Here is a 27,561-nt window from a genome sequence, read left to right on the forward strand (position 1 = left end):
AATAACTTTTCGGCTGTGGTTCACTTATTAATGTAAGCATCTCTGACGTTTTCCATTTTAGTTTAATTTACCCCTTGTTTTAGAGCAGAGAAAACAGATGTTTTTTAATTTTTAATTTTTTTTTAAATCATCTTTTTACTTTCTTATTCCTCAGGCTCTTCTTGATTCATGTATTAAAGCATTTGGGCACCAATCCATTCTAGAGTTAGATTTGCTCTTGGGGTAAATACGTTCAGTCTTTCAAGCAGAATATCTTCAAAACGTTTCGGTGTGGCTCACTGTTATACTCTTATATAACCAAGGAGTAACCTTTGAATGCAAGCAAAAATTTAGAGTATACAAGATGACTTATATTTCACAAAATCACAAAAGATTTTAAAGCATTAATAATTGCTGGCATATTAAGCAGCAATGTACCCCAGTTCTCCCATCTGTCCTTGTCGACTTTGTCCAGGATTATGGCTCCATCTGCTTCTTCAGTGGACTTTATCCTCACGAGCTGGTCCAAGTGGTTGGCTTTGAAGCATTTCTGTAATTTGGTCTTGATCTGGCTCATTAAACTGAAATCACGTTCACCGGCTGTACTACATGCTTGGAAAGTGCCATCAATGACAATAAGTGGCTCACTGTCCAGATTACCTTGTGATCAAATGTCCATATTGTTCATGGGTTATTCTTTCTTTTTTAGCCACAGACTTGAACTCTATGTACTGCTGGCATCTGTGCTCAGTTGCTCAGTCATCTAATTGCTTCAGAACAGCTTGGAACTTGTGTGTGTCCTGTTATTTTATTTGTCCCAAAATCATAATTCTGCCTATTTAAATCCAGCCCTTTGATGTCAAAAGCAGACCACGCATTGTGCTCATTTTCAGAAAATCAAGCATCTGCTCACACTCTACAAACAGAATAATATCTGTTGTATTAACTGGATTGTTAAACTCGTATCTATCTTGGCTTCTCCAGTGAACATCTACCCATCTACCCTTGACAACGGCGCTAGGTGGGTGGCCCAGTAATGTAGAGGAACACGGATGGGGTGCCATATTTATGTAAGGCTGCCACCAGCTACACTGATTCCATTAGTGTACAGTACCATCTCATAGGACAATAAAGTATTGATTATGCTATATAATAATTGGCAAGTGTCATTATGTTTTTTTTCCATCCTCCTTTGCTTTATTCTCTCTCTGATTAAGGCACGGAATCCCTGTCCTACACTGCTCTATGGTGAAACGAAGCTGTTCCTTTCTAAGTATCTAAGCTCAGCCAAGAACCTGGTGCCCACAATCTTCAAGGCTACAGTGAAGTAGTGCATACACGTAGCTAAGAGAGAACATACTGTAGGTCTTCTTCTGCCTTTGCAAAGACCTTGTCTAGTCTTTAGACAGCATTATTCACCTCAATTTCAGGGAGATATTTAACTGTTTGTTGACTCTGGGTCCTGGATGTTAAATATAAAATCTTTAAAACAAAACCATATACTGTATACTTATTTTTACAAAGAAAATAAGTAAGGTGCAAGCAGTAGTCATAATAATGGAGCCAGTCAAGAAAAGAAGACACTACATTGCTCCTGATACTGTTACGCTTTGCAGTCCTTTGCAGAAAGCTAGTTTCTGAATTGTGATATACTGTACAGTAGATACTCTTAAGCTGTTATCTACTCCCTCCAGTAGTTCCACATATTGTCCTCATTACTTGGTGACAATGACAGCCATCAACCATCAAATAATTATCATTTTCAATATGACTTTTTTTAAAATTAGCAGCTTCAGCTTCTGCTTCTATGCAGATCACTCTTACATAGGTTCACTGCATCATCACTTTAAATATAGATGAAGATGGGTGTCAGTTTTTTAAGATCTCTTAACAATTTTCACAGTATAAAAGCCATTTGAACTGCCAGATCGTTTGAAAATCTAACCTCAATGCAGAGAAAGATCAGTGTTCAGAAGCAGAAAAAATATATCATTTCAAAGCTGTAGTTCAGAAATTGTATTGATCCCCATCTCTAAATGGCCTGTTGATCCTCATAAATACGTCAGGATACCAGCATAATTTATATTTTAATCATTGGCGCTCACTTGCACATCATTAGGTGGAAGATTGATAAAGCAATAAGAAATTAAGAAGTGCTAAATAATTAGAAGCATTAAAAAAACAAAGGCTGCCAAAGTATGATGGATGATGACAATATATAAAGCACTGGACATCTGCTGTACTGCATGTTACCCAATGTACAGTGAACAGTACAGTGATGTATGGCTGATACAGTACTGATGTACACTGATCATCAATACTGGGCCATTTGTTGAGATCTCAACTATTCCTAATGTTTGCTCTATGAGATCTAAACTATTAAGAAGTGATGAATCCTGGGTGTGACACATCATGTTTCTATGAAAACAAAGGAATGTTATTCAGATGAGAGATGAGCTCAGGAAATTGCCTGGACAGATGGTTGCTGTCTGTGTGGTTTTCTGATGACAGGGATATCAAATTAAAGGTGCTCAGATGTGTTAATCAGGAAGGATGGTAGCAGACAGAGGAAGATTCTCTTCTGTTTTGCTGCCCTCTTTATTTTCTCAGTTATTATCCACTCATCTGTCTTTCCTTTCAATCATATAAGGAAACATTTTAGTTTAGGGGCTGCAAAGGACTCATAACACTGTTAATCAGGTAATGACTCATATTTGTTGTTCATTGTAAATTTACTAAATTGTCAATAAAATATGTATCTAAGAAAAATACTTTTTTATTAAACATTATTAATCAATAGCAAGAATTATTTCTCTTTAATCTATTGCAGGTTATAAATACAGTACTTTATAAATGTAATTTGCAGTCTTTCATATAAAATGTTACTGGTAAATCAGTGCTAACCACACTAGTGATTACAATAACCTCTGCACCATTTTCTGCACTGGATGAACTAAAACAATTATCTGCAATAAAATGTTATTTTGCTCTTTAATAAACTCTGTCTTTCCTTTGCTGTCAGCCGCAGTCTCCCGACTTAAATGATTATATGGCCTTAATTCATCAAACAGGACACGCTTGGAATACGATTTTGCGCCTTGAATCAAAGACTTGTCCGTCTGAATACAAAGTGACTTCAAAAGCCGTCACGAAAACCTTTTGAAATTTGTTTTAAGGCCCCCCAGAAAAAAAAACAGTTCTGTTATCAAAGCCTTCAAAAAACCCTCCAGTGCTTTATCCTGCTTCTAATAAGGAACAATATTTTATTAAATATTAATATAATATTTTACTGGATTCTAAATATGAACCTAAATATTTACAGGCAAAATGATTAACAAAGCAAAGGAATATCACTATGCAGACTAAATGAGTTTCAGTAGACATAAGGGAAAACAACTTCAAAATTAACATTTTGATTTTATTTAACTTTTCTAGCCTGGAGTCTTTCCCCACTTTACTCTAGTTTTAGCTTTTAAATAAATCCCCAATTGAGCAAATGTCTGCAACCAATGTTTATTATGTTTATAACATATCTATGCAATATATTTAACATATTTTGATATATACCCATAATGAGTAGGGACATTTTTAGCTCAAGAAGGAGTTCAGAGAAACCCTTTAACTTAATTCTCAATGGCTGGTCACTTCAGTGGTATTTGTAGGAAAGGCTGCTCTGTAAAACTCTACTGCTGCTACTGCATCTATCACAAAATTGATGATTATCTGTTCAGTTTGCTTTTCAATTAAAGGAATAAGTTAAAAGAGGAGAATATCTTGGGGCTTCGGTTGTCTTAGAACTATTTTTACATAGGCCCTGTTTTACTGTGCACTGCTCAGGTCTCCCTTGATATTTCAGAAACTCCAGGATATGATTGAAAAAAAAAAGAGCAATACAACACCCGCCGCCCCCATACTTCAGCGCTTGAAACAGCTATATTTTTTTTCCAAAAGCTTCGACAAAGAAGCTAGTTTTTTCACTTCACACAATGGAAGAAAGGCAGCACATGGTAAGCAGATGCCAGAAATTACAATACATTCGAAACAAAATGGATGATGGTGAACTGGTTCTTGCAGAGGGCACGCTGACACATTCTGGACACCCCCAAGAAACCACCAGGTTAAGCTGCCTTGTTGTCAAAGTGAGCACAGAGACAAACATAACACAGAGGCTAGAATATCACCACAAGATGAATCTGCATCAGGTGATTAAGTCACAATAAGCAAAATGTATAGAGATAACCCAGATACCCTTGTCTTTGAGGTCAGAGCAGAATGTAAATTAGGGTTTGGGAGGAAATTAATATATTGATCTGCCACTACCTGGAACAGTAAGTTATTGATTTCACCAGGACCAAGTTTAAAACCACAGATCTTTGTTTCACCAACATAATCTCCATCATAAAGCAAAGAAGAATCACCTCCATTAACCTGGGAAGCTGGACTCATGATAGCATTATGTGGGTCAAACACCTTTACTGAATGAGGAAAATGAGTCTGGGATTGGAATTCACGGAATGGAGGGATCTGTGCCTGATATCTGCTGTCTCATTTCTGTAATTGCTGAGACTGGAGAAAATGAAGTAAAGGACAGAGATAGGGCGAAAATTACCAGCACAAATACTGTAGGTAGTGTGTACTTTCAAATATCTGGTGCTGTGACTCTCTCTCCCTCCAGCCCTCCATCGAGCTAGGATTGAAAATAACACTTCACTCCCACACGTGATACAGAAAAGCACAAACAGGAGGGCAGTTTGTCAAAAGTCTCTCGGCTCCATCTACATATCTGAAATTAAAATCAGTCCAACAAAGACGTCACTCTTCTCCTTGGCATGGGTATTCACACAGTGCAGACTGGTTTTATAGCAGGTACAGGTCGGTCCCTAACCATCAAGCCATGGATTTAGATTGTCTTCAACACCTCTCAATTCAGAAAGGATCCCAGGGGTATCTCAGTCACTGCCTGGACAAAACAGTTCAGGCAGGGGGACCCTGGTCCTTCCTCTGGCCTAAACAATGTCATGCACTTTGGTTTACTGAGTGGTCAACTAACAACTTCTGATTAAACTATTATTCTGATTCCGATTTATCTGGTTGCTTGTTTATATTATTCTGATTCCATTCAAACACGGACTGCTAGACTTAAGAACCATGAGTTAAGGAGCTCATCATTAACTGCTAACTGTGCAATGCCTCAGAATTCAACACACCTCTGCACTCTGCATTTGTGACTTGGCTACCACATATTTATTCTTCTGCTTGTTTATTGTTTGTACAAAGTGTCACTACTCTTTACTGTTTTGTAATGTACATTCTACAGTGTGTGGTATTATTTGTTGTTCCTGATGGGAATCTGAATCTGAGGAGCAAGAATAAACTGGGAAGTATCGTCAAACTATGTCAGAAAGTCAAGAGTGAGATCTTTTGACCTTGTCCCACACCTACTGTTTCACTTGTAAGTTTTGCTTAAGGCATATTTTGTCCTAGAGATTGTTTTGCAATCTTTGCTTAATGAATTCCAATTACTACTCCAATTACAGATCTACCATTTTAAAAACAAATATATTTAAGTTTTTTTATTTATACATGTGGCTATAGCATTGCTTAACTAATGATTCTTTTGTGTATGTACTCTACAGTATATGTGGATTGTTTGTTTGCGTGTTTTACTTTATATTGTCTGCTGCTGTAAAACAAAATGGTCCTTTCGGATAATAAAGACTCTCTCTATTAGTATTCTCAATAACAGCAAAATAATGAGAAGCCTGGACACAGGCCAACATAACGTGGGTTTTGGATGCAACGAGTTCAGAGTGACGCTGAAATCAGCAGGGACTGTGTTCAGGGTCAAGTGGTTATTCTGTGTAATTTAATGAATGCCAGGAGGTAGTCAAGGTGACTTGTACGTTATGCAAGCTACAGAGTAACAGGTGACTTCTTACAATGCAAGAGGAAGGACTAAGGCAGGTTACAGATGAGCTGGAGTCTCGGGCTGTTTGGGAATTCTTTCAGAAAGAGATCGGAAATGAGGAAACAGTAAAGCAAGTGTACTTGTGTGTGTTAAGTCTTTAGCTTAAGGTGTGTTCTGTTTAACCTAACCTGTGCAGCATTAGTTTTGTTACGTTTGTTACCATGGGAATATGCTGAATTAGATTATGCCTCTTCAAAAAACAAATCCACGGCGCAGTCAAGCCTGCCTACAAACTTTTCAAATTTGATTAGAAGAAAAAGGAATTTCATCATTCAGTTATGACCCCGATACGGCATGTAGCTAGTCAGCGATTTTAAAATCATACATAATAATGATATGCATTTCAAACGTGCCACTGGCTTTAATGTTTACTAAAAGAAAAATAACATCAAGGTATAAAATAAATCATATATCAGAACTTGAAAATATTTCTGTGGTTTGAGGAGAATGATTTAAAATACACTGCAAGCTAAAACCACATTTTACATCCTTTCTTTTCAGTATTATTGATTTTTGCTTTAACATGCTTGTTGCTGCTACATTTTACAGCAAAAGTCCCAAAAGCTAAGTTATTAACTGCAACGTCAGCAGTATCCAAACCCAGAATATAGGTTCAAGCACATTCAATGCCTTTTCTACTTTTTTGCAATAAGTATTTTAATACCTTTCTACCAAACAGCAAAGCTTCTGCAATTCAAACACAGGTAATATAAATAATGAAATGGTACATTGCGAAGAGAAAGTGTTACCTTTTCAGGGACATTCTGTTCTTGCAGTGAAAACCACCTTGATGTTATAGACATTTGTGGAGAAGCCATCTACAGTCTGTTCTCACTGTTTTTAAAGGTTTATATCTTGATGAAGAAACCCAAAAAACAGATCCAAACAAACTTAATTTCCTATGAAACAGAAAAAGTCCTTACTGCTTTAATACAGTTACGTAAGTAAAGCAGTATGTGTGCTGTTACAATCAGAAACTATTGAAATGACTGCTTTCTTGGTAATAATGTAAGCACTCCTAACAGTATGCTCTTTACCTTGCTTTTTTATCACAAATGGAAGATTTACGTACTCTTTTCTTCAAAACTATTCTTTCAAATCCAACAATTCTTTTCGCTGTGTTCAGAAAGATTTGGGCAGTCAATATGATAGGAACTGCTCCACACCTCTATGTATTTTTAAAAGGTGAATACCTGCCAAGGTCAAATTACGAACTGATCTGACAACACTGAGAACAGCTGTACATGCACACAGTCCATCTGATATCTTGGTGAAGGCCTGTTAGTCTTATCCATAATGTGGTGCAATGTAATTGGATTTGTGTGCTTGGCTAAGCCTTATACATATTCCTGAAGAAAAGGCTTAATTTTCATTCAGTGTTTATCTTACTTCTCAGAATTCTGCTCCGTTGGACTGGACTAAGCTTGGTGTGAAAAAAGCGCCACCAATTTAAATGGGAAAGTGAAATAAATGGTCTCAGATTTTAAATGAGAAAGCCTTGTGTGATAAGAGGCTAGTGCAAAACTTCACCACATAACTTCTGAGGTCTGTCACCACTTACTTACCTATTGTGACTGTTGAAACAAAGTCTCTTTTTTAAGTACTTTGGTGTTAATTATTGTAATACACTTATCTATATATTGGTTTTTAGATTAGTCTTACATCTTGTGGAGCCACAGTTCTGTCCATGTCCTTATCCTTGTCAGTCTGATCCACCATGTAATGTTAGGGTTACAGAGCCCATTTGCCTCTGGTGGCTTCTTGTCTTCCAAGAGGAGTGAGGGGTGAAGCTTATGGTATTTAACCTAGCCCTCAGGGTGCAACAAGTCAGTGTCTAAATCCTTGAAATTCTAGTGAAATCTTTCCTTGAATGGTGGCAGTTAAGTGATTTTGCATCTGCTTAACATAGAGCACTACTAGTAAACAAAAGCTTTCAGTGCAATCTTTTTGTCTGTGTTTTTATGACTTCTGTGACTCTCTGAACTTACCTTCAGGTGGTTTTGCCATGCCTTGGTACAGCACAAGCTCTTAAGAATTATATTTGTACAAGAGCACTTAAGACATTTTGGCAGGCTGATGTTTTCAAGACAGGATGTCTACCATGAGATGCTGCAGACTTTTTCTGAAACAGAAAAGCTCTTTCATAATGCTGGTGACAACTGGCGAGGGAGTTAGAATCCTTGGCTTTTGTTGATGTGTCTTATTGCCAGCTATTTAATACCGTGACCTACATCCCTGTTTCCCCACTTCTGCTGTGCTCCTGATAATTGCAAACCAAATTAATGGGATTAGGGTTTTTTTAGAATAGAATATAATTAGAATAGAAAAACATATGCCACTGCTAGGAGGCCTGCAAGTGCCAAATATTTAAAGAAAAAAAAATCATGAAAAAAGAAAAGAGGAATAAAGGGACCAAAAAATGAAATTCTGATGATCATGGAAGGGAGGCCACTGTAGAGGTGATGTTCACCACTAAGGGAGTTTTTCCAAATAGTGGCACCATGCAAACTGTAGCCCTCACGATAATATAATTTGCACATGTGCAAGTCGTTGAAGGCAGTTCTGCAGAAGGCACATTTGTACAAGCAACATGGGATTTTAAAACAAAATGAGAACGTGAGTCATAATTAACAGTGTTTTGGTAACTTTTACGAGGTTATTAATTAATCAGTAATTAAACCGGGTCTCTTAATGCTCTTTTTTTACATCTGACTTTGAGCAAATTTCTTGCAAATGACTCATACGGAGAGCTGCTACTGATTTACATTGGGGCCTGAATGAAAATGACAATTATGCATTATACAACATACAGTAGCTGCCTTACAAATTGCAATGTGAAATCTAATAGCTCTGGAAACCTGAAACACCTTCTGTTCATTAGACAATGATTCTGACAGCCAGAATCATCACCCAGAACAATTAAGAAAAAGGAACGATTTCCACAGCGTTAACTGCATACAATTCAGTTCCTAGTATTTCAGCTGTGAAATGTGAATGATCGCATTAAGCAAATAACATCTTAAGTGGATTAGAGAATGATCGGGACTTGTGGGGTGGGGGAGTAAGGTAGGAGTGTGATAATGCTGGATTTTTCATTCTTACACTGCAAATATTTTAGATGAAGAATATTTTTTCAGCTCAAAGCCTCCCCCACAGCACAATTAAACTATGCATTCCTGCCAGTGAACAGACACCTACCAAGACATATGTCGTTTGACTACTGGTATTAGAGCAAGAAATAAATCTGGCATCATTTGTCAGCCCAGCATACAGACCATAGTAAGGAGGACTAAAAATTCCATCCAAAAATTAAAAAAATAATTAACTATCATAGGGAGACTGTTTCAATATACAGTATAAACCAAAGCTGGAACAGTCTGCTTGAAATATAATGTACTATCTAATACTGTATGTGACAGAATAAAAGTTGGTTATTTAAAAATGTCTGTAGCTATCTAGGCAAGGGGTCTAAAAGCCATACTTTCCCATAAGAGAACAGGTGATGTACTACAGTATATTTTAGGAGACCTTCTAAAATGGTTCAATTAACACAGTTTTAGGTGTAACAGGTCTAGTAGGATGGACTGCAGCTGTTCTGGTAATCTTACAGGACTCCAGATATATTGTAACGCTTACGGCCAACAGGCACTGTGTAAGAGCCGGCGTACCAGAGCGGTGACGTCGCCGCCCTCCCCTGTGATAGCAGGACTACAGCTACTGGGCTGTGGAGAGATCTCTCTTTAGCTCACCGGGCTGGGTCCCTGCTGAGTGACGCGGGAGTCCCTTGTTCAAGCCCCCGACGGCGGGGGGCCGACCTAATGCGGCAAGGGCACCCGCCTGAACCCCCGTTGCGTTACAATATATTCAGGTCTCCTGTGCTATAGTGGATTTCTCAGTGGCGTGTGCAGGCAACATGTCCGTGGGGGGCTAGGAGGTTGAATCACGGGTTCAACCACATCTGTTTCACAAGATTAAACAAACTTGTGAATATGAAATATGAAAGCTGTGACACAGCCTCCTTCATCCACCCAATGGGAATTATCCATTGAGGTGCTGGGCTAGATGTTTAAGACTGGAGGTTGGATCAAAATTAATCCAAGCCTAAAATAACAACCACTTCAAATGCAATTCTCAATCATGGCAAAATGATGAATGTATCTCGTAGGTACTTGTTTTAGAATGAGCCACTGTATCGCCAACAGAGCTTATCAAAATGTCAAAACTACTGCATAGTTATTAATTTAAAAGGAATGTCAAAGAGCATATGACATGTCCACTGGAAGTTTAAGATGTCTTGACTTCAAAAGGGGGTATGTACTGTAAGTCTGACTCACTGCTGTAACTGTTTGCTGATACAAACTAGAGGAGAAATCAGGTTGCATTATTAATTAGTTCTGTGATGCCCTGGGCCTGTGTTTCTTCTAAGATTTTGTTGCTTTAGACATAAAAAACGTGATGGGAATCCTCTACAAATATGAAGACATTCTAATGGCGAACAACCAGACACCAGGCCCATAAGCGTATTCGGATCCATTAACAGACCTCCACATTGATTTGAATTTGGACCAGCATTGCTTTTATATAATTGCATCATTTTGTTCTAAACTAGATAATAATATTTGCTAAAACAAACTGAGAATAGTGAAAGAAGAAGTCTTTTTTTGTTTGGATTATTATCTGTCGTATTTTTACAAAATAATTCTGTTTCCATATTTAATCTGCCATCTACGCAACATAAAAAAGCAGAAAATTACTTTGTTATTTTGTGCAATTTCTATCTGTAAATCCTTTCATCGATAAATAAAAAGTCTTTTTTAAAAAAGAGAATATTTATCGGTGAATCTCAGAGCCTTTAGTTTCACCAGAAAAGATCTAGCCTCATTCTTTAAATACCTAAACTGGCACTCATGCGCGCAATGGCCATTTAGGTAAGCACTTCCAGGGTGAAAACATGACCAAACATTGTTTCTGTTGTTAGCAAAGGCAATAACTTTGAAATGAAACATATTAAATTTGCATAATGAAAACAAGAACCTCATTGACTGGATCCAAATATTCAGTTTTTCCCCATCTCCTTCTAACATCAGAGACGCTCATTTATAATTCATTTTATTTAATATTTTCCAAAATTACAAACAACAAGCAAAGCTCCGCACAGGGAAATGAAAGATTAATGTGTGTGATGTGTAAGGATCTGATGTGAGACGCTTAATAAAGCATGTGTCCTCACAAGCATTTACCACCGTGTTAATTTTTGTAGAAGGTGATACACTGCTGAAATGTTTAAACTGAATGTGTTAACCCTTTCTTGTAGAGAGGTTGATTTTGGCTTTATTAAGTTGCATAGAAAATCACCCTTTGCTATGTAATTTAATCTCATGTTACTGACTGTTTGAAAAAGCTGTCCCTTCACTGTTTATATCTTCATGTCACAGAAAACCTACAAAGTGCACTGGATTATTTTTTTTAATATAAACAACAGATTAAGTAAAATATCTTAAGGCTTCCATTAGAGTGTAATACCATCCGTTTGGTAAACTCTGTATACACTGTAATCAAAGACATAAATGATTGGCTACCTCATACTGTCCCATCTAATCTCTATGAGTAAAGTAAATTCTTAATTAGTAACAGCTGCTGCAATCTCTTTATCATGACAACAATCTGTCACATATACTGTATAATACAGTAGATGTCTATACAATAACAGTCCAGTAGGCACATTGATAATCATCTTGGACATTTTAAACAAGGCAGAGATGGTCAGATCTTCAGGTTTTCTGTTACTTTTTACACACATTAAACAAAATATTCAGAGAATCTATGAGATACAGTATATCGGTAAATTAATTAATCTGAAAGGAATCAATAAAATAAGTCTATAAAATAAAGGGAGCACTTAGTAAAATGAGCAGATATTGAACAACTTTTGTCTTCAGTAGGTTAGGTTTTCAGACTTCAAAACCTAATTCTTGATAAAAATCCCCACGGTTACAAATTGTGATCATTTGTTTTAATATTTTACTCCACCTAACAGTCCAAAAAAATTTCATGAATAAATTATTAGTGGTGATTTACTATATAAATCATGAATGTCCAAGTAAGACTGCCTGGCAATTTAGCACAGAGGAAAAAAAGTTTTAAAAAAATACTATTTCTGATGTATATACTGTAACATCAATCACCCAGAAGGAATGTATTACACAATAAAGTATTCAACTATAAGTAGACAAAATTGGGCTACACAAAAATGTAATGAGTATTCAGAAAAACAGATGATTTTTGAATTTCCCTTCTAAAATTTCTTTTGCAAAGGCAGACATGGCTTATACTTTACATTTAATAATTACAGTGTGCTTGAAATACAGTTCTTGTGTAAACACTTGCAATTAAAAATGATTGTATAAACACTTCTGAATTTCACTCTTCATGTGGAGCACACAAGTATAAGCACGCAATTACTGTATATGGTATTAGCATGCAATTTTATGAGAAATATCATTGAATTTTCATAATCTACCTATTAAGACTATTTAACATTCTCTCTATGCAAGGGCTTTAGTACTATGCTACATGTATCAATGTATTTTATTATATACAGTAGCTAATACATTTTAAGAGCAAAGCAATTCAAGGTTATACAGTTATTTCCACATTTCCATTTTTCAGAGTATTACATTTTTGTGGAATGGCCTACGTATTTTAAAAAGTCCCTGCATCAAGGACAAAATGAGAAGAGGTATTTGATTATTCATACGAGTGGCAAACAGCCTCAGTAGAAAGTGCAATTTCAAATCCATGGATACTAATCTTTTTTGGGGGGCTCAGTCATTTGTTTCCCCACACTATCAGAGAAAAAGTAACTCCTTCATTACATAAACACTGTGTGGTCACTCACTTTGGGACTAATTAATAAGAATGTCAAGCAGCAGTAAATCAAACACCAAAATGTATATCCCTACTTATTTTCTACTTGATGCTTGATGGTAAGATGCCTACATGCAAGGGAAAAGACAATTGCACTCTCTGTAGACGTGGTTTAAGGATAGGATTGCTGTCTAGGGAAAACCCAATCTCTTCTTCAAGATTGCATATACGGTAATGAAGAGCATTTTGAGGAAACAATTTAATGAGGGTCAGGGTTTGATGAGATTAAGAATTACTGAATTGTGTTAGAGAATTTACAGTGAATATTCAGAACGAATTCAGATCTTCTGATTGATTAGTTTTTTCCCCTTCATTATCTTCTGTTCTAACTTAACCCATCATCCCACCCATCCTCCCCCTGTGTTTCAACTTTTACAAATTCTAACAGGGGTCAAATAAATATACAATATAAAAAATACCATATGCTAGCACATTGACATTTCTGCCATTTCTTCCATTGGTACTTGTTTATACCTAAACAGCTTTCACTAGATTCTTGTGAAAGTCCAATGTCACCCAAATGGTTACTAACTACAACGTTCAGACAACTAAAAAAGTATTAAAGAAAGACTGCAGATTTATATTAATGAGTAAGTACAGTATATACAGTAAATGTATCACAACTAAGCACATACAGTATCATCACTAAACAGTGTTTGGGGCAAGATGCAGCACACACATAAACACTGTATGACAATGTGCTCTTAGCAGCTAGGAAAGAAATTAATAAAGCACACAGTAAGTAAGCCATGAATTGTATTTAAGCCTTGCATTGATAATAGTACTTTGCAAGTCTTGTTGTGGTGTAGTGTAGAATTCAAACCATAGCATGTCATGTTAAAATCGCATAATGCACTAGTTAGGGCTCATTTTGAATACTGTATATAATTTTGGTCACCATGTCATAAAAAGATAGTCATGGAATCAGTCCAGAGAAGAGTTACCTTTCTAGGGCTTAAGGGAATGTCCTACACTGACAGACTGAAAGAACTGTCTTCCACTGAAAGAATTGAACCTTCTTTGTCTTTAACAGACAAGTATTCCACAAAGAAATTGACAAAGTCTACACAGATGACTTTTTCCCAAAATGAACAGCCTCTCATTTATGTACCTTTAAGTTCTTGATTGTTTTCTTCAGTAGAACAGTGATATAGGTTCAGTTCACATAAGCATCAGTATTAGTTTGAAAATGAAAGATAGCTTATCTAATATCTAAATTAATAAACAAGCTCTGAAATGTTTAATTTTCATACTATCATATTATTAATTTTTACTTTACTAAATGAATTCATAATCTTAAATAACTAAAATATTTTTCAACTAGTAAATTAAGAACTAGCTTTCATTCAATATAACACATTGTTTGATATATGGAAGGTTTTTAATTCAAACAATGTTATTAACTCACACACAGGTGATAACATTTTTAATGAAAAGCATCACTTAGCAAAGATTACCTTAGGCCATTTAGTGAAAGAAGCTGTGTCATTTATACTCTAATTACCTTGTAAATTAAGAGAAGCATTCTATATTTAAATTAAAGAGTACATCCAGAATCACTCGGTTTTCATGCTCAAAGTCATGTTCCTGCCTATATTTATTCATTTTTCAAATGAATTATTTCCCAACAAAGTTAACTGATACAATTAGAAAAACATTTAAAGCACAAGATGTTAGGAAAGAATAATTTGTTTTCAAGGTATTTGCAGAAATCTTTTTTACATTGTACAGAAGCATTGTAATTTCAATTAAAGTGTACCATTTTATATACAGTATCTAGCAATCTTTAAAACTAATTCATTTAATTCTGTTTTTAATAAGATAATATCACTGTAAAAATAATAAAACAGTTCCAGCTAACTAACACAAACCCTGCAGAATTCATCTCCTTAGGGTAAAGACCAACCCTCATAACTCAACATCATGTTACAACATCACATTACACAATAACATGGTTATAATTCCAAGGAGTTTTCATTGTGTGGGGGATTCGTAACAGCTTTTTAAATAGTGTGGTTTCTTGTGACCTTCAGCATTGAGTTCTCTGGAATCATAACTATTGGACATTTGTATGGCACAGAAATGAACTGAAAAATGTTTCTTTCATGTGTGCATAAAAAAAAAGATTTTTATATCTATTTATTCACAGTAAAAATGTTAATGAAAAGGAACTACCGTACATTTTCAAGATTGCACAATGTTACTTTGGTCACAAGCTTTTTTCTGAATTAAGTTCCTGTCTTGTTTCTGGAACAGTTATCCCATCTTTGACACAGCAGAAACTAAGGTGAACTTCCAACAAATGAACAATTTATGTGTGCAACAGAGGGGCACTGCATGTGTCAATACCACAGCTTCTGAGTCAAATGATAAACGACGTTTTCAGTGATCACTTTTCAAAGGCAGCCTAGTTTGGCATTCCAATCCATCTATCCAATTTCTTCACGTGCACCTGAAAACATTACAGCCAAATTAAAAGCCCTGATTGAAAGAAAATACTTTTCACCCCTCAGACCACAGGAAACTCATCTACATCAATAGTTAAAATGCCTAACAAATTTAGAATACTTTCCTCAATATACATATACTATTAAATTGCAGCAGACAGTTTTTTCTCTGGGATTACTTGATGTGATTAACATATCTTGGCTTGCATGTTGCATTTTGCAAGCATGGGATAAGATTTAGTAACAAATATTTCCAAGTCCTGTGGCACGCATTCATGTCATGTCAAAATGTTCGCTCTGCTTTATTAGAGGTTTCTAATATTTTGGCCAGTGAATTATGTTTAAGTTGAACAGGTGTATACTACAATGTCATTGACAGGACCCATGTAATATTAAAGAGAAACAGAGAAGGCACAGGAGTTTCACAGATGTGATGCCCTAGGCACCAGCTGACCTTAAACTCACCACAAACTGTCCAAATAATGAACTGAGGATGTGCTAAACACAAGCTGCAGAGCTACTAGCTTCTATCCATTGACCTGTCACTTTAAATACAGTACATCACAGAATTCTGTCATGTAATCATTATTTCGTAGAGATAATAATAATGGGTACAAGAAAACCACGATAGCACAGCACAGTATGGTTTTTCCACCATTTTGAAGCTACTAAAATCTCCAGAGTGCCCCGGGTAAAGCTGCTAACCCAAACACCAAGGCTGACCTCCATGACTGCATGTTCACGCCTAGGTCATGTCAACCAACCGTGACCTGGACTCCCCAAGAGGTGGCGCAGTATCAGGAGAATGTTGCCAAGGGTGGAGGGGGGATGGGTCGGTCAGAGCTCTCTCAGCTCTTGGCGACACTGGGCCACTCCTCCAATCAGTCCCAGTCCTCAAGTAGGGGGTGGTGCTGGCTGTGATGTGTTAAAAGGGACGAGTGGCTTGAAGGAGCGCCTACACTTCCTCATTCTGCGCTGTGTGAGGTCATGGGATTTTAAATTAGCTGGGATTTACAAAAATATTGAACTATTCTACATCTTTAAAGAGCCTGTGTGATTTTTTTTTTCCAATTCTTCTGCTTCAAAATTCTGTCTTCATGATGCTTAGTCTAACTGTGGAAAAAATTCTGAAACCCAAAACGTTACTAGTAGAATTTGACTTACTGTTGAAAGAACGTGATTACAGAACTCAAACTTTAGTGTATAGTATTCATTCAACTCCTAATGCACTTATTACAAAAATGCTGCAAACTCTCCTAAAAGCTATAATTAAACAGACTTATTCTCCTGAAGGTTTTTCTTATCTTCTCTAAAGAATGTTTTTCAGCAACTGCCTGCCACTTAAAAATATAAAAACCCTGATGAATCATCAGAAGCCAAACTAAGATTTAGCATAGGCAGTTCTCATATTGCACATTTCTCCTAAAACTACCAGTTAATATTTCATAGTCCATGCAGCTAGACCAGAAAGACGGAACTTATCTGGAATTCACTGGTATTACTCAGCTCAGTGAGAGCAGCCTTGACAGAAGCTGGCCATGGGCCAGCTAAGGCCAAACGAATCTGTCTAACCCAATCAGGAATTGCAGAGTTTACTTAATTTGAAATATGAAACCAAGAATCTATAAAAATGCCTTTAAAATTGGGCATGACTTAGGAGACCTGTCTGTGGTGATCTGAGCATTTGCATGTAAGATTAGATCATAACACACATTACTAAGTCAGTAAGGGTTAGAAAAGTTACAAAGGCCAAGAAGAGTTGTAGGCTTTCAGAGATCTGAGTGTTCTGGTTGCTAGGACAACTTAAGTGACACAAATTCTCTAGGTCATTTTATCGTCTTACTGCTACTTTAAACCACTCACACATCCAATAAACCACAGTGGGCATGAAAAAAAAAACTTTTCCTTCAAGGACTTACCTGCCAAAATATGCTGTCTATCTTGTTTCCTAGGAAACCTTCCCTCGTTTCGGAAGACAAGAGTTTCGGGCCCAGTATTGTCATGAATTCGTCGAAATCCACCTGGCCATCTCCTGGTAAGGACCAGGAAGAAAAGGTGTTAGCGCATGTCAATACAAAAATGAAGTAAAGACGCCCACACAAGCCAACAAATGTAACAGTGAGTAGTGTTAGTTGTGACTTCAAAGATACAGTTGCCCATGAAAAGGTCTTCATCAGATTAACCAATGTATGTTAATATTCTAAAAATATCATCAAAATGAGTCACAAGAGGTTGGACAGAAAGAAACGATAACTTATTTAGGTTTTTGGTCACTGCGTACAGCAGGAGGAAATCTGCTGAAATATTGCTAGTCTCTATTTAAGAAGACTGGCAACATTGATGGGGAAAAATATTAGAGAATGAAAAAAATGTGTGAAAAGAAGAAATTCTTACCATTGTTGCACTTAACTTAATTCAGCAAAGAGATATTTTAAACATTCGCATTATTAATGTGAGACATTCATTGTTCCTCCACATAAGAATGTATAGTACGATTCCTTTCTGTAGCACTTGCTGCTTAAAATTTGCACAACTTGATTACCATACTGGAGCACATTCACAGGGGAATGTCTGGGTCTGCTCAACTTCAAATTCCCCTTAGTGCACCTGTTTAAAGCACTTGACTTTCAGAAAGTCTTCCCTTGGGCCTGACATTCAAAAGCAAGGCTCTGCCGGCATTAATTAACAAGTCTAAAAGATTCACAACGGAAGCAAGAACTTTGAATGAACACATTTAAATGAGTTTGATTGGGGAATTAATCGCAAGACAGCTCTCAGCTGTTGGGCATTTCTGAGCCGGTGTCAAAAAGCACAAAGTGTTCACAGAAATCAATTAGCAAAATAGGCGAGATGAAAAAACAAAACAAAATAATACGTTGTTTGATGGCTGGCATGATAGAATTGCATTTCCCCACCAGTATGATCTACTGTTTAAAAGATAAAAAACAGAACTGTAACTGAAATACAGAAATGTATTCAGTACGAAAATAGAGACTACAGGCAATGTTAAACAAACATGGGTCCTATGAGATGTGACATAGGTCAGACATCTCTGACTCACTTCTGCTCGCGCTGGGGCCCTGGGTTCAATTCCCGACCGTGGAGTTTGTATGTTCTCCCTGTGTTTAACAGATTGCCTCCAGAAGCTCTGGTTTCCTCCCACAGTCCAAGACACTGTGGTAGCTGAATGGACTTCTGGAAAATGTGACCGTGGTTTGAGTGCGTGCATGTGTCAATGTCTGCGTCTGTGCGTGCCCTGTGATGGACAAGCATCCCATCCAGGGTGTATCCTGCCTCGTGCCCACAGCCTGCTGGAACAGACTCCGACTCTCTAATGACTCTGCATTGGATAAAGCGACATGGGGATGGATGGAGGAGGCACGCACACATTGCCATGCCACCCTTCATTTTCTCGCTTCCCAGTGCACACAGACAAGCGAACTGGTCGATAAACTGGTGCCCCTGCCAGATGACTCTATCTTGCTAATTAGACTTCCTTCAAACTCTGAAAATGACCCTCATTGGAACAGGCGCATAAAGGACATTGATCTGACAATGCATACGCAATAGAGTGCTCATTGCAATGATAATTATATTGGTGGAGAGCCCTTTAACAGCACAGATCAATGGAAGAGAGACAGAGGAGAGCCCTATAGGGCTGCAGAACTTTCTAACACAGTCCATGGGATATTTAGTTACTGAAGAAACATACCGTTTGTTTCAATTATACATGAATACTGCCTGTGCAAGGACAGCTGGAACACTTAAGAAATCTCTGTGCTGCGTCATAGACCTTCTATGAATTTTAAGTAGCCATCTTTGTTAAACATGCATCACACTGCTGTAATTCAAAGCTATGGCAGTTTGAAATGAGGGAACCTTTCGGATCTCTTTATAAGAGTAACGATATTTGTGATTAAAAAGGATTTGACTTATTTTTTCCAAATACATAATATGAATCCATTAATCTAAATGATAAATGCAATTATAAATTCAACAAGTAATACAGAAACTCCACTGGACCGTTCATTCCATGTTATTGTTTTAATTAATAGAAAACTTGGTGTTATTGTTGTTGTATTTGATCTGAGACCAGTCTATCTGCATTTGGATCCCCATAACTCACAAGCAACAAATCCTCCATCTGTAATTAAAGCACAGATGGTTTGTAATTGCAAAATGAGTAGGTGCATGTGTGCTACTCTGCTTAAACAATATTTATGATTGATTATGGCTTTTAATTAATATGCAGGGTAGAAAAGAACATTTCATGAAGCGAAAGCATGCCCTTAGGAATTTCCTGAATAAATAATAGTTGGATGAAATAGCAAACTTGTGTGGTTATTAAATCACATAACTTTAAAAGCAAGTGAAAATTAACAGGAAAAGAAGAACACTGCTGAGAGTTTCCAAGCGAGCATTTCATATACTTTCCAATCAAAAGTCATTAGCAAAACACAAATACAATTGAATAGGGTTAATGAGGGGGGGTGATCTAATGTCAGTATGTAAATTAGCTTTTCAATTGCATTTCATTGAATTAATTCAGCCATACAGTTCAAGGCCTGCGTACTCAATTTTGATCTGGTCCAATTAAATGATTAAGGATTACACCGGACCCATGCCCTCCAGCAGAACACTAGTTATTTGGTCTACAAGAATTCTAACCAACAAGCAGATTACAATTCACAAGCTCCTTCTCTGGGTGACTTTCTATGCATGAAAATAAGGACAATGTCCTTCAACTATTTAGCTCTAAAGCACCACAATAGTAATATGCAAGGTTAATTTATAAAAGGCTGATTGCTAATGAATTATTGCCATAGAACAGAGTGCTACAACACAGAGGAAAATTATTATTTCCAGACTGGGATATATCTGTGTGCTCCCAAGATTTTTTTGTACAGAAGGTGGCACGAATATTTTGTTGTAAGAAAAACCATCATACCTCATAGCATTGAATGGTTTTCTACATTTCTATATATAATTATATTCCATAATATTGTAAAATATTATGCAAGGTAAATAATGGCACAGGGTTAAAATGAATAGCAGAACTGTAAAACAATATTTTATCAATGTATCTTGAAGTAATTCTTGTATATATGTATATATAGTATTATAGTACATAATATAGTATTCTGTCTTCCTGTTGGTTGATAGCAGCAAGCAAGAAGTTCAATTCAGGGAAAAAAAATCTATGCCATTCTACATTCAGTGTAAAAACACAGATAATGGGAAACAGAAAAACAAATCTGTGTGAGGAGTCTTGATGCTATCAAATTATTTCATTTCAAAATTTAAAAAGTGTTTCTTAAAAGTAGTTTTGCATAAAGCTCGAAAAAACATTAAGACAGATCAGCATGTCACTATTATTCCTATTGTCAGATCAGGCAAAGTCGTTTTTCATAACTTGAATATTATGATATGTTGTCCTGCAAGGTCAAACAACAACATACTTCACACTGTATTCAAATGTTATTTGGAAAATGGTTTCCTAAAGAACCAAAAACAAAACTAAAAACACAAATCACAATCGTACCTTTATTATCTTAAACAAAAAGCCAGCCTTAAATCAGCATACTGTACATTTAAGTTGGAAAGAATCTGATAAGAAATCAGTAGCAAAAGTAGGCTTTTTTTCCTTTGCTAAGAAGACGTTTGTGATAAAAGATTTTTTTTATCCCACCAATGGGACACCAAGATATATCTGCAAAAGACTGGGTCCAGTTTTAACATCTTACATTTGCAAATAATAAGTATTGTAAAACAGAAATTAGTTTGTACTGTTGCAGGAGTGAGAGAGAAATGCTGTCTCTTTACAATCACTCAAAATGGTTTCAAATAATTCTAAGGAGCTGAAAGGAAAAAAAAAACCCAAAGATTTAAAATACGGATCTCTATTTGTCACTGCTTACCTTTGCAGTGTTACAACTCTCCAACGCAGAGTGCATAAACTACTTTTCAAATCATAGCTGCAGTTTCCATTTGTGTTGACAACTGCTGAGAAATGATGGGCATTTTCTTGGAATGCTGCACCACACCTTACAAACCTTATGGCAACATCTTATGCTGTGCCAGTTCTGGAGATAAATGACTGTCTGACCAGTGCCCATCGAATAAGTCACTTTGATATGACAATTGCTGCTATAAGAAAGAGTTGTGTATGTTCCTTGCTGTACACAGGTCTTCAGCTGAAAGTTTTAAAAATTGCCCTTCAGAAAAAAATTAACTGAGTTTAAAACACAAGCAAATGGATTTTTATGGGCTCTACATTAAACAGAGAAACAATTAGCTGCAACAGAAGAATACTGGACTGTAAAAAGAAAAGAAAAATAAATATCGAAAAAGAAATATGTGCCAAAGTAATTTTAAATGTCTTCTCCTTTTTTAATTTGCACAACAAATTATTGACTGTTCAGAAGACAATAAATAATGAAAGCAACAAAAGTCAAAAGTACTGCAGAGTATTTTTTGAGGTTTCACATCAGTAGTTAGCAGCATAGAAGATTTTCTATTTACAGAATGATGTTTGCAGGCATGTTTTTGGACTGGGGGACTTGTAAGTGAAAACCAACTTGTCAGACAGTTGTTTTATTAACAAATAACTAAAACTATTACATGTTCTTGCCTGTGTCTCTAGTAATATTCCACTCTCTCTTGATATATAATACACTGTATATTTATGGTACTAATAGACAACAGAACCTATACAATAGTGCGACCAAGTCAGCTGCAAATATTCAGCACTGTCCCCAGTTTTATAAACTCTCAAACCTTGAATGTTGCAGCTTGCATAAATAAATAATGTTTAACTTGTCATTCAAGCACAATGTCAAGCACAAAGGTTAAGCACCACTGACCCAAACTTTACACAGCACATAAAAGTTAGTTGTTTTGAACAGGGAACACAAATAAACTAGACACAAAGCATTTCCAGCGTTCCAGAGCTTAGACTGGTGACCAGATGCACAGGCCTCACACAGTTTTCTTTTGTTTTTGCCAAGATGTGTCTCTCCAAGAAACTCACAGCCCTGACAGTAAATCCCTTTCAGCTTCAACACTTTAGTGGGACAGAGAAGAAAACAAAATTGCATTCAAAATGTCATAATAACTATGTCAGCAAATTATAGTGTGGTGTAAATACACAGGACTGCTGTTTCTCAACATCTGTTCCATACAGAACTGTTTTCAAATAAAACTGTCTTGCTTTGGCTCCTCAAAAAAATCAATTAACAATTAAAGACAAATCAATTAAATGCGAGAATGACTTCAATAGCCTTTCTTTTCACTTCAGGACTGAATTATTGCTCTCACAGGGTCACAGTGCTCCAGCTTCCCAAATGGAATTCAAATATTTGCAGTATAGTGACTATACTCACCTCATACTAAGAGAAAAAACATCACTTTTCATTTATACTGTATGTACATACAATGATGTATTAGAAAGTATGCAAACCAATAGGTATTTTAATTTGATTAAGAAAATGTTTTGACACTAAAATAAACACCAAAAATGGAAAGTACATTATATAAACTTTACAGAACACGAAAATAAGATCACTCAAAAAAGTTTCATTCATAGGTGCTGATCAATATCCTCATTGATATCAAAGGTGATATAATGGCAAGTTGGATCAGGAGGTTTTTATATCAAGACATTCTGATGCCACTAACCTGGTCCAGGGGTCACAGCGTCCTGAAGATTACTTCCCATTTTAGCCCTGAATGGCCACAACGGATCAATCCGCTGTCTAATCAGGAGAAGATTAACATGCTTCCCAGGATGCCAATTAAATGTCTAGGGCTCTGGCTCTCAAACAGACCAAGTCTGATCTGACACTCACCATCCATGTCTAGTCGCTGCATGATAATCGCCAGTTCCACCTCGCTGGGCATATACCCCAGCGATCGCATCGCCATGCCCAGCTCCTGTTTCGAGATGAAGCCGTTGCCATCTCGATCCAGAACCCTGAATGCTTCCCGTATCTCTGTGAAAGAGAAACCAAAAACACATGTAAGCATGTTTTAAAAATGGCTGAGCATGACGGGCCACCAGCTAGAGCTACAATGTATACTTCTTCCTTTTTCTAGTGTCCTCACACTCTTAGCAGCAGATCATTGCCATTGCGATTTTTAAGGGGAACTGCAGTCTCAATTTCGCAGACCGGTTAGTAAACTTTTAGTAACCTTCACTGACAGTACTGAAAAAAATGTATACATTTTGAATTAAGCACAAAATTGTGTACTTTGTGGAAGTTCTGTATAGTTGCCCTGTGGTTGCACACCCCTGGTTTCGTCACAGGCGAGAGTGAGATTTCCAATGAATTGCGACGTGAAGCAGTCCTTCCTGCTCACTAGTCACTGCAATGACTAACATAATGCGATGTGCAGGTGAGTATATAGTGTTCCAACGTGATCTGCAATATTTCTATTGAATTAAAAGAAATGTAAAGTATGCACAGGCCTGCTTGTTTACAATGTAATAGGGCCACTTCATGTCACCAGAAGTTTGGTCAACTCATTCAAAATCACAGAACATGGCACTGCGTATACCTGGAACTTTTGTCTATTTTGTGGTTACTGTGTTACTGTTTACATTTTACTTTCACTGTGGTTTGAAATGCACTCGTCAATGCTGATTCTTTCTAACCCTAAAGTATAAAAATAGCATTGCATTTTCTTTTTAAAGGCTTAGACTGCTCACCGCACTAGTTGTAGCATTTAGGAATTCATCAGTAATTCCGGGTGCTCAATCTGTTCTTTCAGACATTCTTTGATAGTCGAGTAGTGACAAATAATTTTGAGCCAACAAATAAAAGGGAGAGAGTTCTTAGTATTTTGGCATTAACTCTCCTGGAAGAGGAATGATCTGCGCCCAGTGCTGTCACACCCCCTCACGTACAAAGGGTGAAGTTGGGGTGAAGGTAGGGGTGCCAGAAAAGATGGAACGCAGTGTTGTATGTAGACGGGGAGAGTTTATACACAGGGTAGCAAAACTGCGACATTAGAACTTGACCTCTTCCAGAATAACACAATAAAGCAAATCCTTAAAAAGTTACCTCTGTCAGTCCTTTTACATTTTTAAATTATCAGGAAAAGCTGAGGAACAAAGCACAATACCACCTTTGAGCTTTAACTTTCAGGTTAAATGCTAGTATGCTATTTTGTTCACTTGTATCAAAGAGATATCTTGAATAAATTCAGTAAATACAAGTTATGGACATGAATAGAAGATTTGATTCAGTATTATTGGTCTTGTTCTCTGCAACTGCTGCAGTTAACATTTCAATCAGATCTGTAAAGAGGATGGCCTCCAGCAGTTATTTTTTGAATCACTTTCTCCCAAAACTGGGATATTTTTAATTATATAGTATAATATACTAGACAAAATGTATATTAAAAAAATTCATATTAAATAAAAAAAAAGTATTTGGAAGAAAATGCTTCCAAAAATTAAACCCTACTTAAAATTAATGACTGAAAATTAAATTAGCAATCTGCTAGGGACCTATGTCACCAAACTACCCAAAACTGTGGGTAGTTTGGTGACATAGGTCCCTAGCAGATTGCTAATTTGATTTTTACAGCATCATAAAGTTTTATAAAACGGAACATGTCTATAGATCAGTTCAGCACAAATTCTTAAGAAACTCAGGAAATTACCTTTATTAGTGTCTCAAGCATTTCACCACAACAAGCAAAATGCTGAGCACAAATGCTGATAAATTCCTCAGTGAATATCTTAATTATTCAATAAATCTTTGTTTCTTGGAATAATACCAAGGACTTTAGTTTCATATTTTCAATAGTATTAGAAGTAGAGATATTTCTTTTTTGGACAATCAAATTATGAATTCAACAGGATTAGGCTTTTAATTAAAAGTACATTCATCCACAAAAACATGTACTTGAAATTTCTTTGTTAAAATAATCAAACAACAAGGTGATTTAGCTTTTAATTTTACCACAAATTTACAAGTTTTAGATTATGGGGATAAAGTGTAGCCAATTTTCCCTTCAAAAAAGCAAAGCAATACAATTTTTGACATAAGTACAGCATAGTTTCTAATAACCTGAGTAATACAACAATCCTTTTTAAAACACAAGACTACTACTATTCAGTTATTAATATTGGAAAAGATATCAGGCATTCAACAAAACTGAGAAATCAGATGTCAAACCATAAATAACATGGTGCCACATTCATTGAGGTGTCAATCACAATTGATGGGGCTACAAATCAAACACAAATCACATTCATTGAAGTTACTGGGAAGCTTGTACACCTTCATATTCAAATATACTGAGCATCAAAAGAATGGCATCGCTTATTACTGCAAGACATTCACGATGTAATCAGGAAAATCAGAAAATCACTTTATGTATCAGATGCACAGATATTTTATTGAACAGACATGACATTAGTTACTTCATTATGCTGATTAAAATAGATCACCGCCACTGTGAAACTCACAGACCAGTAATGTGTGCGTCGCCACCACTGGAAGCAACACAAGTGAGATGCATGCTTTGCACCAGGTTGCAGACACTGTTTTGTGGGACTGGATCCCCTTCCTATCATATAGCCTGAGTCGGTTCACTAGTCTCTGAGCTCTAGATGCTTCTCTTCATTGGAGATAATCTCAGAAATGTTCATTGCTTTCTCACTTTCTCATCATGCAACAAAGCAGCCCCAACACAAGCAGCACGAGGACAAGTCATGTCTTTCTGGAATGTTATCACATCAGAATGTGTCTGCAGAAAGGTCAGCATGTGAGGCTGCTTGAGGTCCCGACTAATGTAGCGCCATGCAAACAGGCTCCTGTCAATCACTAGAAGTGGAGTTCTACAGTGATGAGACACTCCCAGCCAGACCACCCCACACTTGGACTTCCCCATTGATGGTTCTGTTGTATACAAAAATGATCATGTCTACATAAGCCATATGCAGCAAAATGGTCCTTGCTTCACTGCAGAATTGGTTAAACTGTTGGCAAATCCATTGCTGGCAAGAAAGCACTGTTCTCTTGATGAGCAGGGCATTTTGTTCCGTTCTGTTTTATCGAAGAGGCTTCATACTGTATTTACCAGGTTAAAAACCTCATCATCTGTACCCAATCAACTCTCTCACTAATGTGGTGCTGGCAAGCAAATGACTTTAGCTGCTGCATATCATGGTCAGTCAGATCAGTTAATCAAAAGCTTTTAATCAATATCCCAAATCCGATATTGCATACATGGAGTTTCATTTTTTTTTGTGCTCAGTATATTAAGCTAGTTATGAACAGAACAAGAACCGCTGCTTTCTTCATCTACTCAAACATTATTCTCTACATCATCCATGGTATTCTTTGATGCCATATTTATGGGGCTTCATGGCATTGGGTTCATCAATGAGATTTATAGGAGCTGTTATATTTCTTCCTAACAGCTGGCTCACTGCTATAAATTTGTGTATTATCGATTCATGCTACAATACAAACGTTCTGAAAGCTCCCAGTTCTCCAGGAGAATTTGCACATTAAAGTGATATTTATTTATGTATTCAGAAAGATCAGCTCATGCATAATTAAAACAGGAAGAAACAATGACCAAGCTGTGGCATGGCATCAAACTGCTTTAATGGTGAATTTCAATTAATTTACATCACAATCTAATATCCTAAACTTGCAGCCCTTCCAATTCTAAACCTGAAGAGTGATTTGAGGCACTTTGAATGATTTGAAGCCGGGGTGTTTCTACCTTTTGCTTCAAGAATCAACACCTTTTTCTAGTAATGCTTACTTTAGTAACAAATTGTTTGGCCCTAATTCACACACTGTTGCCATAGCAATACTAGTCCCTTTGCTGGATTTTCCCAAATGGATACACAAAGTCGTTGGGCCTGTCTTCATTAATTCCAGATATTCCTCATAGGTCTAACTCCCAAACCTAAAGGTTTAACTTCAGACCTAGTAATAACTCCTTCCTCCTCTTTTTAAGCATACACTGCTGTTGGGCACCTCCCTGGTACTCAATATGGTATGCTGAACAACCTACTGGTCTTAACCTTGTATGCTTAAGTCCAATAGAATCCCTCCAGTTGTGGACACCAAATCACCTGTTTAATTAAAACATAACACACACTTTAGATTAATACCACATTTAACCTAATCAAAACCAAATTCAATTTTGCTCTGCAAAAAAGGCATACACTTGTAGCTACTGTACAGTATGATAACAAATGTGTCTAGGGAT

At 36.6% G+C, this 27,561-nt stretch overlaps 1 protein-coding gene across 4 annotated transcripts in view; it reads right to left on the bottom strand.

Moving 5' to 3' along the window:
- The window catches only part of LOC102697913 (calcium-binding protein 8), a 51,703-nt gene that overhangs the window by 12,368 nt on the left and 11,774 nt on the right, over positions 1 to 27,561 (bottom strand). For all 4 annotated transcript variants that reach the window (XM_015367283.2, XM_006640862.3, XM_069184377.1 and 1 more), the window contains exons 3-4: positions 23,169 to 23,312; positions 17,241 to 17,353 (exon numbers count right to left, since the gene is read on the bottom strand). In XM_015367283.2, coding sequence (XP_015222769.1) covers positions 17,241 to 17,353; positions 23,169 to 23,312 — 257 coding nt within the window. The remainder of the gene's footprint in view (positions 1 to 17,240; positions 17,354 to 23,168; positions 23,313 to 27,561) is intronic.

Source organism: Lepisosteus oculatus, chromosome 26 (genome assembly GCF_040954835.1).
Source record: "Lepisosteus oculatus isolate fLepOcu1 chromosome 26, fLepOcu1.hap2, whole genome shotgun sequence".
Lineage (NCBI taxonomy): Eukaryota > Metazoa > Chordata > Actinopteri > Semionotiformes > Lepisosteidae > Lepisosteus > Lepisosteus oculatus.